This window comes from Calypte anna, chromosome 14 (genome assembly GCF_003957555.1).
Source record: "Calypte anna isolate BGI_N300 chromosome 14, bCalAnn1_v1.p, whole genome shotgun sequence".
NCBI classification, from domain to species: Eukaryota; Metazoa; Chordata; class Aves; order Apodiformes; family Trochilidae; genus Calypte; species Calypte anna.
Genome location: NC_044260.1, coordinates 11,402,465 through 11,417,840, shown reverse-complemented (window position 1 = coordinate 11,417,840; position 15,376 = coordinate 11,402,465). Strand labels below are relative to the sequence as shown.

The 15,376-nt window shown below is 55.5% G+C and overlaps 1 protein-coding gene across 1 annotated transcript; it reads right to left on the bottom strand.

The window, feature by feature from the left end:
- Positions 1 to 538: 538 nt before the first annotated feature.
- Positions 539 to 6,732, bottom strand: CCDC63 (coiled-coil domain containing 63). The gene is given in 11 exon segments (XM_030460036.1): positions 539 to 651; positions 872 to 1,069; positions 1,395 to 1,587; positions 1,954 to 2,028; positions 2,472 to 2,692; positions 2,948 to 3,129; positions 3,362 to 3,543; positions 4,005 to 4,121; positions 5,178 to 5,361; positions 5,515 to 5,678; positions 6,646 to 6,732. Coding segments are annotated over 11 exon segments (1,716 nt in total).
- Between the last annotated feature and the right edge of the window lie 8,644 nt (positions 6,733 to 15,376).

Below are 15,376 nucleotides of genomic sequence, written 5' to 3'. Positions count from 1 at the left end.
ACCAGTTCCTGCAGCATGTTGTCCATTGTGGCCAGGGTCTGCAAGAGGATCAGAGGCTTGGGGACAGCCCTTGAAGCGTGGGGATGGGGGGGGTAGCTGTGACTGTGCCCAGGAAGGGAGCTCAGGCCTGAGGAGCTCCCTGTGCTTCATCCCTGTCACAATTAAAGGCTGGGCCAGCACTTTAGGGAACGACAGGTACTCGCTATTGAGCCTTCTCCTCTCCCAGAGAGGGAAAGGGAAGAGGTTGTGCTCAAAGCTGGACAAGTCCATGGCATACCTTGGAGTAGAGGAAAGCCTCAGGGCCCTCAGTGTTCACCAGCGCAGGCAACAGGGATGGCACCCACCCCAGAGCTGCTGTTCCTACCCCTGACCCCTGTCAGCAGTGGGAAAGCCATGCAGAAATATCACCGAGGGAGCTTTTAAAGCAGAAGGCGTTGACCTCCTTCCAGAGGAGAAGGGAGATGGAGCGACAGCCAGGGCACAGAAGAGGAGCTCAAGAATAAGCAAATTCTTTATTTAACATCCTCCTGCCAGACCCTCAGGCTTTGATGCTGCTTCTTTACTTGTTCTCCAGGCTGGCAGCACCGGCTCTTTCCGCGTGGCTCTGGAGAACGAGCTGGCGCAGTTGTTCATGGTCCAGCGGCACTTCCACTGCCCAAGAAAATGTCCGTCCATCACCCACACAGCCTTATGAACCTGCTGGGGCAGGGCTGGCTGGTGGGGATTGGCTGGGGAGGATGAGTGGCAGCAGGGGATTGGCTGGGGAGGAGAGGTGGTAGTAGGGGATTGGCCAGGCTGCTGGGAGGGACCTGCGGATTGGCTGTTCAAGGGGGGGAAGGGGCATGGCCCCTCACCCCCGTCTCGCACTCACGGGCCTCGACGAGGTCGTTTGTGCTGTTCACGGCCGGGGGCTGCGGGCAGAGCCGGGAGGGCTCCATGGTATGCAGGAGAGCAGAGCCGGCCAGCAGTGAGCTGGAGAAGGCCTGTTCCTGGTCAGAGTCTTCAAGCAACTTGTAGCGCAGGATGGTGTCCTCCATCAGGAGTTTTTTAGCTTTCTTCTCCAGGAGACCTGGGAAGGTGGAAGCAGAGGGATCCACTGATTTCCCCTGCCCTCTCCCCCACCCCCCCCAAAGCAGTGCTGTTGGCAGTTTGTCTCCCCAGGGCAGATGGTCCCACACCCAGAGCCAAGGTGTGGGCTTGAAAGTCTACTGGGGTGTTTATACAGCCAGGTGTGAACAGGTTGGGAATTTGGTACCCCAAGTTCTTATGACGGAACCCCTTGTGTAACAGAGCAGGGAAAAAAACCACAGCTCAATTAAAAGGCAGTGCAGGCAGGTGACAGATGTACGTGGTCCAGGTCATGAGAGGGGGAAAGATGGGCAGCCCTGACCCACCCAAACACTGCATCAGGTTCTGATCTGTGATCCACCCTTCTTCTCCATGCTCCTTCCTGATCTTGGTATGATCACAGTCGAATTCCTCCAGCAGGGTCTCCATGATATGTTTGAGCTGGCCCAGGACTTTGCTGCTCTCCTTGTATCTTTCTTCATAAAAGTTGGCTTCCTCAGTTGTTTTCTGTAATTTTTCCTGTCAACAAAGATTTGTCTAGGTGTCACATCAGCCCCCTGCTGTCGCTACCACATCAAGGCTCGCCAGGTCCAGTCTGGACACTGGACACATCCCAGGAGAGTCTGTGGGATGCTCCCATCCCTGCAGAGGAGAGGATCTATGGAATGGCGCCCAAGCTCCCCATGCCACAGATGAGACCCCAAGTGCTGGGGGTCCAGAGCTCCAGTAGCCCTGCAGTCACCCCCTCACCATGCACTGGGAGACAGGGCCCTGTTCTGCCTGCACCTCTCCAGCCCTGGGCCAGAGCAGCCTCGACAGGACCAGACTCCCTTAGCGTGGACAGGGGTCTGCTGTCCTTGCCAAGGGAAATCCTGGCCACCTTACCTCCAGATCCTGCAGGACAGAAAGGCTGCTTCTCTTGGCAGTGTCCTGGTTCACCTCCAGGGTTGTAATTTCGTCCTATGTAGACAGAAGCACATGAAGAGGGGACTAGCTGAATGCCCAGCAGGTGTGCCTAACAGAGGCTGGGGACCATCCCTCCACCCTGGGAACAGGGACATTCCACTTGACCCCTCCCAGGCAGGAGGACAGGTGATAACCCCACAGTCACTCCAGCCACCCTAAGCACCGCCCAGACAGCTCTTGGCCCTCGACATGCTTGCAGTGTTTTTGCTGGGTACACGGTGGCAGCATTGAGACACTTTTGGCTCTGAGAAAGCCTTCTGTCCATCAAAATTCTCTTTTTTGCTACCCCTTTGCATTCCCCTCATCCCACTCATGTGCAGCCCCTGAGCTGGGCTCTGATGGGGACAGCGACACTGGACACATGGAAGAGGAAAAATCCAGCCCAGCCCAAAAGCACCCAGCTGTGAAAGGAGAGACATGAAGAGCTTGGAACAGACCTGCAGGGCCTGGATCCTGCACTGCAGCTTCTCCACCTGCTTGTTCAGCTCAGTGGAATAGCTGAAGCAGGCGTAGTTCTTTTCCTCCTTCGCGATGAAGCGATTCACCAGCTCCTCGATGTTGCCATCCTCTGCCAGCTCCAGCAGGCGCCTGTAAACCACCTCCCGGCTCTCCAGGCTCTCCCCTTGGTTTTTCTTCAGCCATTGGGCTGTCTTCAAGGCTGAGGGAGAAAGAGAGAGCCTGGCTTGTGCATGTTCCTATGGGCTGCCCACTGCAGAGCCTTCCCCCATGGGTGCTGTGGGGTTTGGTGGGGTGCTTAGGGAAGGGGAGGCTGAAATTGTCATTCTATCTCTCAGAAATTAAGCAAAGAGCTCACTGTCTGCATGGGAATGGGGCAAACCCAGTGGGATGCCTCGGGAGGACAAAAGGAGCCACGGTTGTGCATGGAGGCAACTTCCCTTCTCTCAACCAATACCTTTTTTCTTCTTGGCTTCCTCCTCCAGTTCTGAGCGATTGGTCCATTTGCTTAATATGAAAGCCTTCAGTTTGTCCTCCTCTGCAAGGCCACGCTGCCACTCCTGCATCTCGGCATGGTACTGGGCAGTATCTTTGTTGTGCTTTTCCTTCAGATCTGACATCTTTGCCAGAGTGTCCATCCTGCAGGCAGAGAGCAGCAGGTCACCTCACATGTATGAACGATGGTTTGTGGTGTTGTGCCCATTCCCACACATCTGTGCCTGACCTAGCACCTAATCCTCAGCACCCATCTGTAGAGAGCAGCAGTGAATCTTCTCTCAAAGGCTGCAACCCATCTCTCTTTACACCCACACTCATCACTGGCATCTCCAGTTGGTGCTGAGTTTGCCACAGAGTTGGCAAGGCCATGTACCGTTGCTGATGGGCTCGTGTGGATTCCTCAACAGCAATGCCCATTCTCCTATTCTGCTTATCCAGCTTCTCATGGAGCTTCAAGTAGATTTTGTCAAGAAGAGCCTTCTGGATTTCCATGTTTTCTATCTCTTCTCGAAGGCTCTTATTTCTGGTCAGGATGGTATCAAACTGAACAGTGACCTGCAGAGAGAGAGGAAAAGTGTTTGAAGCTGCTGCAGGACTGGGGCCTCAGATCTCTGCTGAGAGACCTTGACCACGGTTGGGACAAACACAGCCCAAGAGATTTTAAGTTGATCCTGCACCACCCTCCATCCAAGACTGGAGATGCAACAGGCTTATTACAGCAGAGATCTGGAGCGGGTGCTGTCCAAGGCAAGGTGGCATCGGGCAGCTTGGTTTTATCACTAAACAGGTGCAGATCTTTGGGATTCTTAGCATGTGCTGCATTTGGGTCATCAGGGAGCCTTTGAGATATTCTGTGAGCAATGAGGCCAGGGGAACAAGCCAGGGCCTTTATGCAGCTTGTGCCAACCAGATGCATTTGCACCATTACCCTTTGTCCTGAGCAAAAACCATTTTGCACACAGATCCCAGAATAGCCCCAAAAATGTTTTCCAAACTTCTGCAAAATGTTTGCTTACGTTGTTGAGCTGCGTCTCTAGGGTCTCAATCTGCTTTTGCAGCTGTTGGCCACTGTTCATTTGCTTTACCCTCACTGCCTGGTATTGCTTCACAATATTTTTTTTAAGTTCTTGTATCTGCACACAAAGAGGGGAAAAAAAGGAAGTTTAATCTCCACCCCTGTGTTCTGGACTTTTTTCAGGACACTTAGCCAAAGTGGAACACCCTCTGTTAACCTGAGTGACAGCAACCATGCCACTAATCAGCTCACAGTTTGAGAAACAGTTTTAATCCCAAAGGATCCTGCACATGGAGACCCATAAACTAACTAGAAATGGGTTTGGTTTTGTGTCATGGTGGAAATGCAGCTGCCTCTGGAGGGAAATTCAGCCAGTGTGAAGCAGCCCTGGGTGCAGAGCGGTAGAGGCATTAAGGACAGGGTTTGGGTGGTGGCCATGTGGTGCTGGCCAGGCAGAGCTCTGTGCAGTCCCTCCCTCGCAATGAGTGGAGGAAAGATTTTGCCAGGAGTGGGGAGCTGCCAGAGGAAATAAACCTCAGAGCAGAGTGAAGCAGGGAGCAGGTGTGACTCAGCCAAGAGATCCCTGACTGAAAGCCAGTCCTGTGCAGGAAAGCTCTGCAGCACCTGGAGCAACTACAAACCACCCAAGCATGTTCCTGGCTTCTGTCATGGGCAGCTTGTTCAGAGCAGAAAGCTGCAGAGTATCACTGGGTTTCCCTTGGCCTCCCATCCCACTGTTGACCAAATCCAACTGAGCTGTCCTCAGGAGAGGTGATGGAATATCCCTCAGATGTTGCTGCTCCTCTTCTCTTGGCCATCTCTCAGGCAGCACAACTAGATATTCCATTTTTGCCTCATTTTCAGGAGAATAAAAAAAGCCAAAGGAAAAGCAGAGTGATGTCGTATGACACCAGGCACACAGGTGCCATAAAGGAGCACTTGGGACAACAAGTGCTTACAACAAGTTGTAAGTCAGACCTTACTCTTCTAGCCAGTGCTGCTGACTTGAATGGCATTCTGGCTCTATCCATTTGTCATTGTCATGTGTCTTTAGCTGGGAGGCAGCAGTAGATTACAAGGCCTGAATTAAATGCATTTTACATCAAGGAGTTTTTGTCCAGGGCTCACCTCTGACTCTGCCATGCTCAGCCAGGGAAAGTCTGGATGCTCTTACCTGGTTGTCCAGGTCAGCTACTATGGCTTTTCTGTCTCTAATCAGAGCATCATACTGATCCTTGGTTTCTTGAAAGCGCTGGAGCTTCATGCGTTTTCTGGCATCCAGCATCCCATTTCTCATGATCCAGCTGAGCTTTATTGACACCTCTTGATGCTTTTGGGCTAGTGACTCTAGTTCTTTTCTGTAAAAGTGGAATGTCAAAGGATATTTAGCACATCCTACTTGCAACGCCAAAGCAGGTCCTTATCCCACCCCATCTCAGCACTGAGGTCCCCAGACCTCAGCAAAGGAGGAACTTTCCAAGTACAATGTAACCGAGCAAAGCTGCACTCACTCCTGGGCCTGCATCTGCTGCCTCACATTGGCACTGTAAGATTTCTTCTTGGCTGCTCCTATCTTGAGCTTTTTCTGCAGCCTCCTCATCTGCACTTCAGCCATCTTTTCTTCATCCTTTTCAGGAAGGTCCAAAAGCTTCTGCTTTAAAGAGGACATTTCTTGCTGCCACAGAAAGGGAGAGATTGGTCACTTAAACAAACAAAACCAGTGGTGGTAGACAGTAGAACTGGACACAGAGTGGGTTAATGGCATCACCACCTCCAGCTCTTTGTCACCACCTGCAGCTCTTTGATGCCATTTCAGATGTTCACTACCATCCAAAGCACTGAGCCAAATGAACCATCTCCATGAGCCACTTCAGAGCAAAGTCCACCAAGTAATTTGCTCTTGGGTAACACACCACTCCCCAGGGGAAGAAGCTGATCCCCGTGGCAGATCTTCCATGGTGCCTGCGGACAAGTTCAGCTTTGGATCTTGCTTCAGTTTTTACCTTTGGGCCGCTCGTTTCTTCCAGTCAGCTCAGCTGGTTGTTCTGCAGATGCCTCAGGAAGGGGATGAGGCCAAGCCTGCTTTTCAAAAGGAGAAATGAAACCCAGGTAAGGGGTTAGTTACATCCCCCTGCTTCTCCCTCAGCACCTGCTTGTGTGTTTGGCACAAGACAAAGCCATTTTTGTCATGATGATGAATAGCAGGAGAGTGTCTGTAGTGATGTCATGGTGAAACAAGCTCCTCTTAACAAATTTATGAGGGCTGAGCTATTCCACCCCGTTTGGTATCTGGGTTTCCATAGAAATCCTGGTGAGGCCAGGCCACCCCATGCTGGTGGGCAGAGCCCCTGAGAAGCTTGCATGGGTACATTGCCTGGATTCAGCCCCATCCCACTCCAGCCAAGGAGGGCACCAAGGCCAAGTCCACAACCCTCACCCCAAAGCTGTCTCCCCAGGCCCACTGCAGCCCACCAGGCTCCCCTCTCCCTCCTAACACTGCTCAACCTGCCACAGGGTGCTGTGGTTTCTCTCCAGCCAGGGGATGGAACTGTTGTGGCACTTGGGTATTCCCAAGAAACAGCCCCTATTAACAGTGGGAAGCACAGCAGAAGTGAGATCCCAACAGGAAGCTGCTCCTACACCCAGCACTGTTCCAGGTTCTGTGGAACTTCCACTGGTCTGGTGACCACCGTGGTGTCATCACAGTGGAGTGTGGTGGGGTTCTCCATGTGGACTGTCACCAAGAGATGGAGCCCCATGGGACTGCTGGGAGCCCACACTATATGGATCAAGGGGTTTCCATGCCCCAGAATCAGCCCTGAAGCTCTGAGGTCTCCCTGGCTGCATGTCCACAGCAACCAGAAACCCTCATTTTACCATTTCCCACTTCCCATAGCCTGAGTTTTTGAAGCCTTCTGCCACATCCCCAGCAGAGTTTTGAGGCCAAGGAGCTGCTGTTCCCTCCCCTTGTCATCCAGCTCCGTGTGATTCAGACCTGTTTTCTATCTGTTCTGCTCATGGAGAGGCAGCAACCACCCCAACCTTGCCATCACCCTGTGCATCCAGTCCCCTCCCTGAGGTGCCCACCTGCACCTCTGACTGCAGCAGTCAACCCATGCTGAATTACTGCTCCAAGGCTGCTGCTGCGGGTGGGAGGCTGCAGAATCACAATAGCTGAGTCCATGCTGCTGTCTGAAAGCAAAGAAAGTCCAAACATTTCACTGTCCTGAGGTCTAACCTGGCACATAGCAAGCACTCATATGCTACAGGAAGAGGTCAGCTAAAGCAAGAGAAGAGAACAGAGGACTCAAGGACAGAAGCTGCTGTCACTCAGGGTCCTGCCTGAGCTCTCTGTGCAGAGATTATTTGTTGCCTGTGAGTTAGGCAAAGCTGCACAAACCAATGCTCTTAGCAGGGCAGTTTTAGATGGAAAGAGCCATTCTACTGCATAAAGCCCAAGCAGGAGGCAAGGTTTTTACTCAGGGCGTGAAGACATACCATGATTTAGCTCTCAAGGTCTAACGAGGGACTTGCTTATGGCTCATCCTAGCCAATAAATTCCCACCGTAACCTCCCAGATTCCATTTTTATCCAAGGAAAGTCTGCTGGCAGATTGAGCTGCTGTGACCTCGTTTGGTGGCTCTTAAACACGGTGGACACAAATAGGTCTATAGCCAAGGTTTGGACATGTGCAACCAAACTGTGAGAAATGAAGCACATCACCTAATGAGCCTGCTTGGCCAAGGGAGCCCAGAGGGATCCCAGGAAAGCTGAGGGGAGAGCTCTTGGCCCAGAGATGGGAAATGAGGGGAAGCCTTACATCAGTATCTGAAGACAGCTGCTGGTGTCTGAGTGCCAGGCCAGGACTCTACTCTGGTGGAGAAAGTCAACGTTTGCTTTCAGTCACAGACATTGTCCTCCCACATCCTAACCTCACCCCTCGCCAGCTGCCGCCCGCTGCTCCCAGGGGCTGTGCCCATGCCTCAACAGAATTCCAGTGGGGAAGGAACTTGCAAAGGGTGAGCCTCATGCAGGAGGGATGAATAATCCTGGGAACTCTGTTAATGGGAGAACTTCTCTTCAGAGAATAGATGGGAGAACAAGTGCTTCAGATACCCCTGATCACAGTCAGATTGCTCTAACCCCCCGCACCCCCCCCCCCCCCCCAAGCCAGCCAGTCCGCAGGTCCCTCCCAGCAGCCTGGCCAATCCCCTGCTGCCACCTGTCCTCCCCAGCCAATCCCCACCAGCCTGCCCTGCCCCAGCAGGTTCATAAGGCTGTGTGGGTGACGGGCGGACATTTTCTCGGGCAATGGAAGTGCTGCTGGATCGTGACCGACTGCGCCAGCCGGTTCTCCAGAGCCACGCGGAGAGAGCCGGTTGTGACAGCCTGGAGAACAAGCTGAGAAGCAGCACCAAAGCCTGAGTGCCCGGCAAGAGCAAGTGAAATACAGAGGGACGCACCGGGCGGATCTACGGGACCGGCTCGGCGACCCCCGCCGGCCCGACCCCCCTCGGGCAGTCCCTCCTCAGGACCCTCCCTTTCTGGGCTACAGCCGTCCGGGACCCTCGCCCCGACCCTCGCTCCTTCTTGTCGGGATGCGCGGTCCCTCGGGCAGTGCCGCCTTCCCTCCGCGGCCCCAGGCCCCCGGGGCGGCTTCCCGGGAGGGCGGGCAGCGGGAAGCCGAGGGGACGGGCTCACGCCCCGGGACGAGCGGCCTGGGCGGGCCGAGGGAACCGCACCTGCTTGGCTTTCTCCGTCGCTCTGCCCACATGGCCGCTCTGCTCTGAGGAAATGTCGGCGTCCGCAGCGATTGCTGTTCGTGTCCGTGCTGCCGTACGTGCCCAGAGCTGCCCTTCCTGTTAGCGACGAGGAGGTGATGAGGCAGTTACGAGAGACTCAGGTTGGTGGTTGTCGTATCGATCCCGTCACGCCGCACCATTCCCTCCCCCTTCTCCCCCCGCGCCCCAAACCACACACCCACCACCTCTGCCCACCACCGCCCTCTGCCCTGTGGTGTGGGTAGACGCTGGGGACGAGGACAGCCTGGATCAGACGCTGCTGCGGGACGGTACACGGGGTCCGGAGAAGGGGGGGATCCCAGGGGTGTCATGGCTATGCTTACCAGGCATTCCCAGATTACCAGCCCCTGCTCAGGCTTGGCCATCTGCTCCCTGTATCTGCCCTCCAAGCAGAGTGCCTGCGGAGTGGGGAGAAGTGGCTCTCTCTCACCTGGCGATGATTCGCACCCCCGTGAGGTGGGTCTGGGCGCTGAGCAGGACGTCCCAGCCCCCCTGCTCCTCGATGTCCAGCACCAGCCACTCACAGCCCATTCTGCAGAGCAGCAATCTCATGGACTGCACCGCAGACCTGCACAAGGAGAAGTGCTCAGCTCCCACCAGGACCTTTGGCTTTGCTCCGGATGGCCGGCAGGGATGAGAGGACAAGGACAAAGCACCTGATGGGAGTGAGCTGATCCTGCGCGTGCTCCCTCCAGAAGGTGTTCACCTCCTGCAGCGTCAGCTCTGCCGTGAATGACGTTTGGAAAAGCAGAGCTAGAAAAAGCTGGGGGAAAATCGCCTTCACCTCCTGCAGAGCAGCTTCCTGCAGGAGGATCTCGCTTATGGTCCTGGTTGCCTGCAGAAGACACCCAGACATTGAGATAGATGTCCCGTGTGCCCCTATCAAAAAGCTTGCTCCGAGCTTGGTGTGGGTTGGAAAGGGGAGCGGGAGCCTGGAAGAGGTGAGAGCAGCCCCAGAGGTCAGCAGGGTCTCCTGTCAGAGCCAGCGACTCACAGCCAGGGAGAGGATGCGCGGGTCCTCCCTAATGGAGGTGGAGGTCTTGCGCAGTGACTGGCTCATCATCCTGCTGAGCAGCTCCTCCAGCACCCTCTCTGCGGTCTGGGCCTTGCTGAGCATCACCCTCCACATCATCATGGCGACACTGGGGGGAGCCGTGGCTCTGTCAGCGAGGACATCCAAGAGGATGACCAGGCTGAAGTCCCTGAGGAGGGCCTTTGCATGGGAGAGGAGCCCCCATGGGAGAGTGGTGGGCCCCGCACCTGGTGCACATTGGGGAGCACTGCAGCAGGCTGTCCACCACCTTGCTGAGGTATTTGTCTGTCAGCTTCAGCAAGGCCCCTTCCAGGCTCCCTGGGGCGGAGAGCCAGTTTCCATATATGGCCCACACAATTCTCTGCACCTGGAGACACCGTTGGGAATGGGAATGTCAGCAGGGAGAGTGCAAGCATTTCCTCGGCTCCCACGGGGAGCTGCTTCCATTCCCATTGCGGTACGCTGGCTTGAGATGACCCCAGTGCTGGCCAGGCGTGGAGCCAGGGGAGGAGAGGTCCTCCAGTGGGCCGGAGCATCAGCTCTGCCACCCACGGGCTACTCACCTGCCATGTCTGGAAGACAGGTTCGCTCAGAAGGGTGTCTACCAGGTAGGTAGACAGCTGGCTGCTGTACTGCCCTGGCTCTTTCATGTTCTTCATGGCCATGAGGGTGATGTCTACTCGATGGGAGGGCTGGAGGTACTTCACAAACATCTGTGGGATGAAGAAAAGGGGAGATTTGAGGAACACCCTGGCTCTTCTCTCTGGTGGTGGAGACCTGGGACAAGCCGCAGGATCCCCCAGATCGCAAGTTCTGTCTGAGTAGGACAGTGAAACCTTCCTTGTGCTGAGCAGCGACCAACAGACCGCGAATGAGTCTCCGGGGTCAGTTACCCATCTTAAGGGTAGAGCTTGTTCTCAAAGCTTGTCCTTGCTCTCTGTGGGCACCCTCTGCTGGGGCCAGACCTGCAAGATGTTCTGCAGAGCCAGGAGGGAGAAGTCACCGGCACTGTGGACCAGTTCCTGCAGCATGTTGTCCATTGTGGCCAGCGTCTGCAAGAGGATCAGAGGCTTGGGGAGAGCCCTTGAAGCGTGGGGATGGGGGGGGGGCAGCAGTGACTGTGCCCAGGAAGGGAGCTCAGGCCTGAGGAGCTCCCTGTGCTTCATCCCTGTCACAATTAAAGGCTGGGCCAGCACTTCAGGGAACGACAGGTACTCGCTATTGAGCCTTCCCCTCTCCCAGAGAGGGAAAGGGAAGAGGTTGTGCTCAAAGCTGGACAAGTCCATGGCATACCTTGGAGTAGAGGAAAGCCTCATGGCCCTCAGTGTTCACCAGTGCAGGCACACAGAAGACGCTGGAGAAGCAGGCCTGCAGGAGGCTGCTCACCTTCCCCTGCAGAAGCAGCCTCACTCTGCTGCAGGGACAGAGAGATGCTCTTTGGAGGCGGGGAAGGAGGGAGACCCCAGGCTTGGAGATCTGGGCTGATCCCCATGCCATGGGGGACATCTCAATGGCCATGAACATTGGCAATCATCTCTGGAGGAAAGACCCAGTGGGACCCTCTGCCTCGCTGTCTGCCTCCCTCTTGGATCAGGGAACTGGGGATGCCCCCTCCTGGGCCCTGTGCTGCTGGGGCCACTGGGCAGCAGGGAGGCCAAAGTGGGGGCTGGGGTGGGTACCTCATGGAGGTGATGGCCAGCATGGCCTGCTGCTTCACTGTGGTGTCCAGACCAATGGGCTTCTCCTCCAGCAGCTCCTGAGGAGCAGAGCTGTAATCCAAAGAATGCCTGCTGAACAGTATAATATTGGCTGTTGAGTCCCAGTTCTTGTTTTCAAGCTGCTGGGCCCTGCACCGCAGCCGCTGTCAGCCAGGAGGGGAGCAGGGAGGGCTCATCCAAGGGGTGGTTGGTGGGTGTATGGCTGATGGGTTGTCTGGGGGGTAGTGTAGTGGTTTGGCACAGACCACAGCCCTTGACCTGAGCTGTGGGGCACGTTCCCTGTGCCCTGCAGCAGCTGGTAGGCCGGGACCCTCTCCCTTGCCCCAAGCTGTGCTCTACAACCCAAGTCCCTCTTGCCAAGCCCCCAGAGTCACGCTTCGCTTTCCCCAACCCACACTGCCCCTCCTGCTCCCTCCACACTGAGCCCTGTGCTGGCACTCGCTCTCCTCACCCCTCTCACCCCCCTGCCACCCTCTCCCTGTCGCCACCCCTGCTTTCCTTCTGCCGAGCCTCGCACATCTCCACTGGGACAACCCCTGCCCCATGCCCCCCTCCCTGCGTCAGCGGAATCCCCCCTATTCCCATGCCCTTTGCACAGTTTCACTGAGTGCTTCCCCCTGCCCCCAGTGTCACCATTACTTTTTTCTTGCATCATTTTCCCCAGTTTTTCCTCATCTTGCTCCATAGTAGAGCTTCCAACTCTTTTAGAAACAAAGAACGTTCATTGTTATTGAAGAAATGCCAATACTTCCCAACTTCAGAGGAAATTTTAAAAGATATATTGCCCCCTCCCTCTGTTTCTCCTTCCTGTCCTCACTCCTTTTCTCCCTTCCACCCTTTCATCCTTCCTCACCTTCCCTACCTCCCTCTCTCCCTGCCTATCAGTATCCCCAGGGAGAGAACAAAAAACAAAGTGTAAGCTCTGAGGCACAGACAGGTTTACCATTAAACCCTCTTATGCAGAAAAGTATTCACTACTGATAGGGGATTACTATCTAATAAAAAATTCTACGGTTAATTAATGGCCAAAGACTCTCCAGTAGGCCATGGAGCCTGAAGAGGAGCATGTAGTGCAGGATGGGAGCGTGGCTTGTGGCTCGGAAAGCAGCACATGAGGGTGGGTGTCAGGAAGGGAAGTCCCTCGCCCTGTCCCTGCCTTTGCCCTTCCCTTGTCCTGCACCCCCCTGGCTGCCTCCTGCTGCTCCCGCGGGGCCGTGCCCGCCCCTCAACCCCTAGAGCTCTGGGGATGGGGCTCTTCAGCAGGAATCATCGGGTGGCACCCTCTGGCAGTGCTCCTGGGCAGCCCTGCACTGCTGCAGCCCTGCCCTGCCCTGCTCCTCATCCCCTTTCACCGACTTATAACCATCTTTCTTACCAGTTATTCCAGCCCCTCCTTTCCCACACATTTAGCAACCCACACCTGCCCTTTGACAGTTTTTCCTCATCTAGTTCCATGGAAGACAGACTTTTTAAAACGCTACATTTGGGTAGAAACAAAGAACTTTCATTTTTATTTAACAAATACAAAACTTCTGAACATCAGATGGGATTTTAACAGATAAATATTGCCCTCTCCCTCCCACCCTTCTCCCTCACCCTTCCTTCCTCCTCCCCCGCCCTCCCTCTCACCCTCTTTCCTCCCTCCCTGTCAATTTTTTTGCTCCCTCCCTCCCTTGCTATAACCCTTCCTCCCGACATCCATCTGCCCCTCCTCCCCTCCCTCCCTCCCTCCCTCCCTCCCTCCCTCCCTCCCTCCCTCCCTCCATTTCTCCCTCCCTCTTCCCTTTCTCCCTCCTTTCCTCCCTCCCACCCTCCGTCCTTCCCTGTCTCCCTCCGCCCCTCTCTCCCTCCCTCTCTCCTTTTCTCCCGTCCCCCTATTCCCATCCCTTCCTCCCTCCCCATGCCCAGATCTTCTCAACCCTGCCTGGGGGAAAGGGCAGGAGTGGGGGGCAAACACCTGCTGCCCCCCATCCCCAGCTCAGGGCAAGTAGTGGGACCCTGGTTCTTGAGCCCAAGCAAGTTTTTGAGTACATTGTTTTCCTTTTTGTTGGCTTTTTTTCTCTTTGTTTTGTATTGTTTTGGGGTTTTTTTGTTTGTTTGGTTGGTTGCTTGTTTGGTTGGTTGCTTGTTTGGTTGACTGGCTTTTTGTTTGGTTTTTTTAAAATTTATGTAAAGTGATTTCCTTTATGTTGTTTTTTTGCTTGCTTGGTTGGTTTGTTTCTTGGTTTTTTGCTTGCTTGTTTAGTTGATTGGTTTCTTTGTTTTGTTTAATTTATGCAAAAAAAGTGATTTGAATTTTGGGTTTGGACATTTCATCGGTGCCCAACACCACGTGCTCCTTGTTGATGAGCTGGATGCAATCAATGGAGACCCTGCAACGAGAAGGGACAACTCCCATCAGCACTGAACGTGCTTTGGGATCCTCTTCAGGGCTGGGAGGTGCAGCAGTGTCCCCAGAGTGCCACCAGGCTCCCGCTGATGCTCAGAACCCTCACACACTGCCCCAGCCAGACCCTCCTGCTCACCACCCCTTTCCCCCAGACCTACTGGTGCCCATCAAACATGAGCTGTGACTCCTCAGGGATCTTCCAGAGCCACACGCTGCCATGCCGTCCCCCGACGTCACATGGCACTCCTGGCTCAGGTGTCCAGCCACATCATGACGTCCTGGTGCCCCAGTCTGGAGGGTCAGGTGGCAAAGAGCTGCAGTTGGCATGGCCCTTGGCCCCAGGGCTTCCTGGGGGTGAGGGAGGGTCAGTTGGACCCCCAGCTCTTACAGGGTCTCCACGTGTGCATTCTCTGCCACCTTCCAGACCTCAACGCAGGGCTCAAGGGAGGCACTGTGCAACTGGTGTGTGCCCTGCTGGAAGGACGGGCCCTGCAGACAGACAGACGGACAGACACGGGGGCAGTGGTGAGGGGCACCAGGGAGGACAGCGCTGCCTGGCCCCGCAGCCATCACAGCTGATGCCTCCACTCACCCAAACAGCACCGCGGTGCCCGGGGAAGATGTGCAGGTGTGTGCACTTGGCTGCAGCCCAGATCATCTTCAGCTTGATTCTGGCAGAATGCAGGGGATACCTGAGACCTGTCTCCTGGGGACCCAAGGCCCACCCCAGCCTCCACTTTGTCCCTACATGCTGTGAGAGGCCCCAGGGACCCCTTCCTGACTCCTGTGGAGGCTGGGGCTGCTTTAACCCAACAATGTACCCTCGGCAGGAGATGCATTCACCTCTCTGCCCCATGCGCCAACAACCTCTACGGTCCCAGGCACTTGACATCTGACGAGATGGCCATTCAGAGGACGTAGGATTCCTGCCCTACGTGCAGCTGTTCTTCGGTGCCCTTCTTCCCCCCGGGCACCATGCACAGCCTCTTCCTGCTCTCCACCTCCCCTGCAGAAAAAACATCACCGACAGACCCCCACCACTCCGGAAAGGGCCAAGAGCCTCCCACAGAGCTCAAAACCCGCACGGCCACCTCCCCGAAGGGACTGGGGACCAAGCCACCTCCAGGGCACTCACGGTCCTGCTGCTGCTGCTGCTGCTGCTGCTGCTGCTGCTGCTGCTACGGTCTCCCCGCAGGGTTTAGCACGGGGGTACAGGGGAACACTTACATTGGGTGAGGGAGCCACCCTTAGAGGTGGAAAAGGCGAACCTGTCTTCTGGAGACATGCCCAGGCAGGTGACAGGCAGCTGATGTCCCCGCAGCAGGCGGATGCTGCCCGGGTCCGGAGGCTGCAGCGGCACAGAGAGAGCAGGATGTGAGCGGGGTCACTCCAGGCACTGCTCGCCCAGGCGCAGCTTCTTCTCTCGCGGTG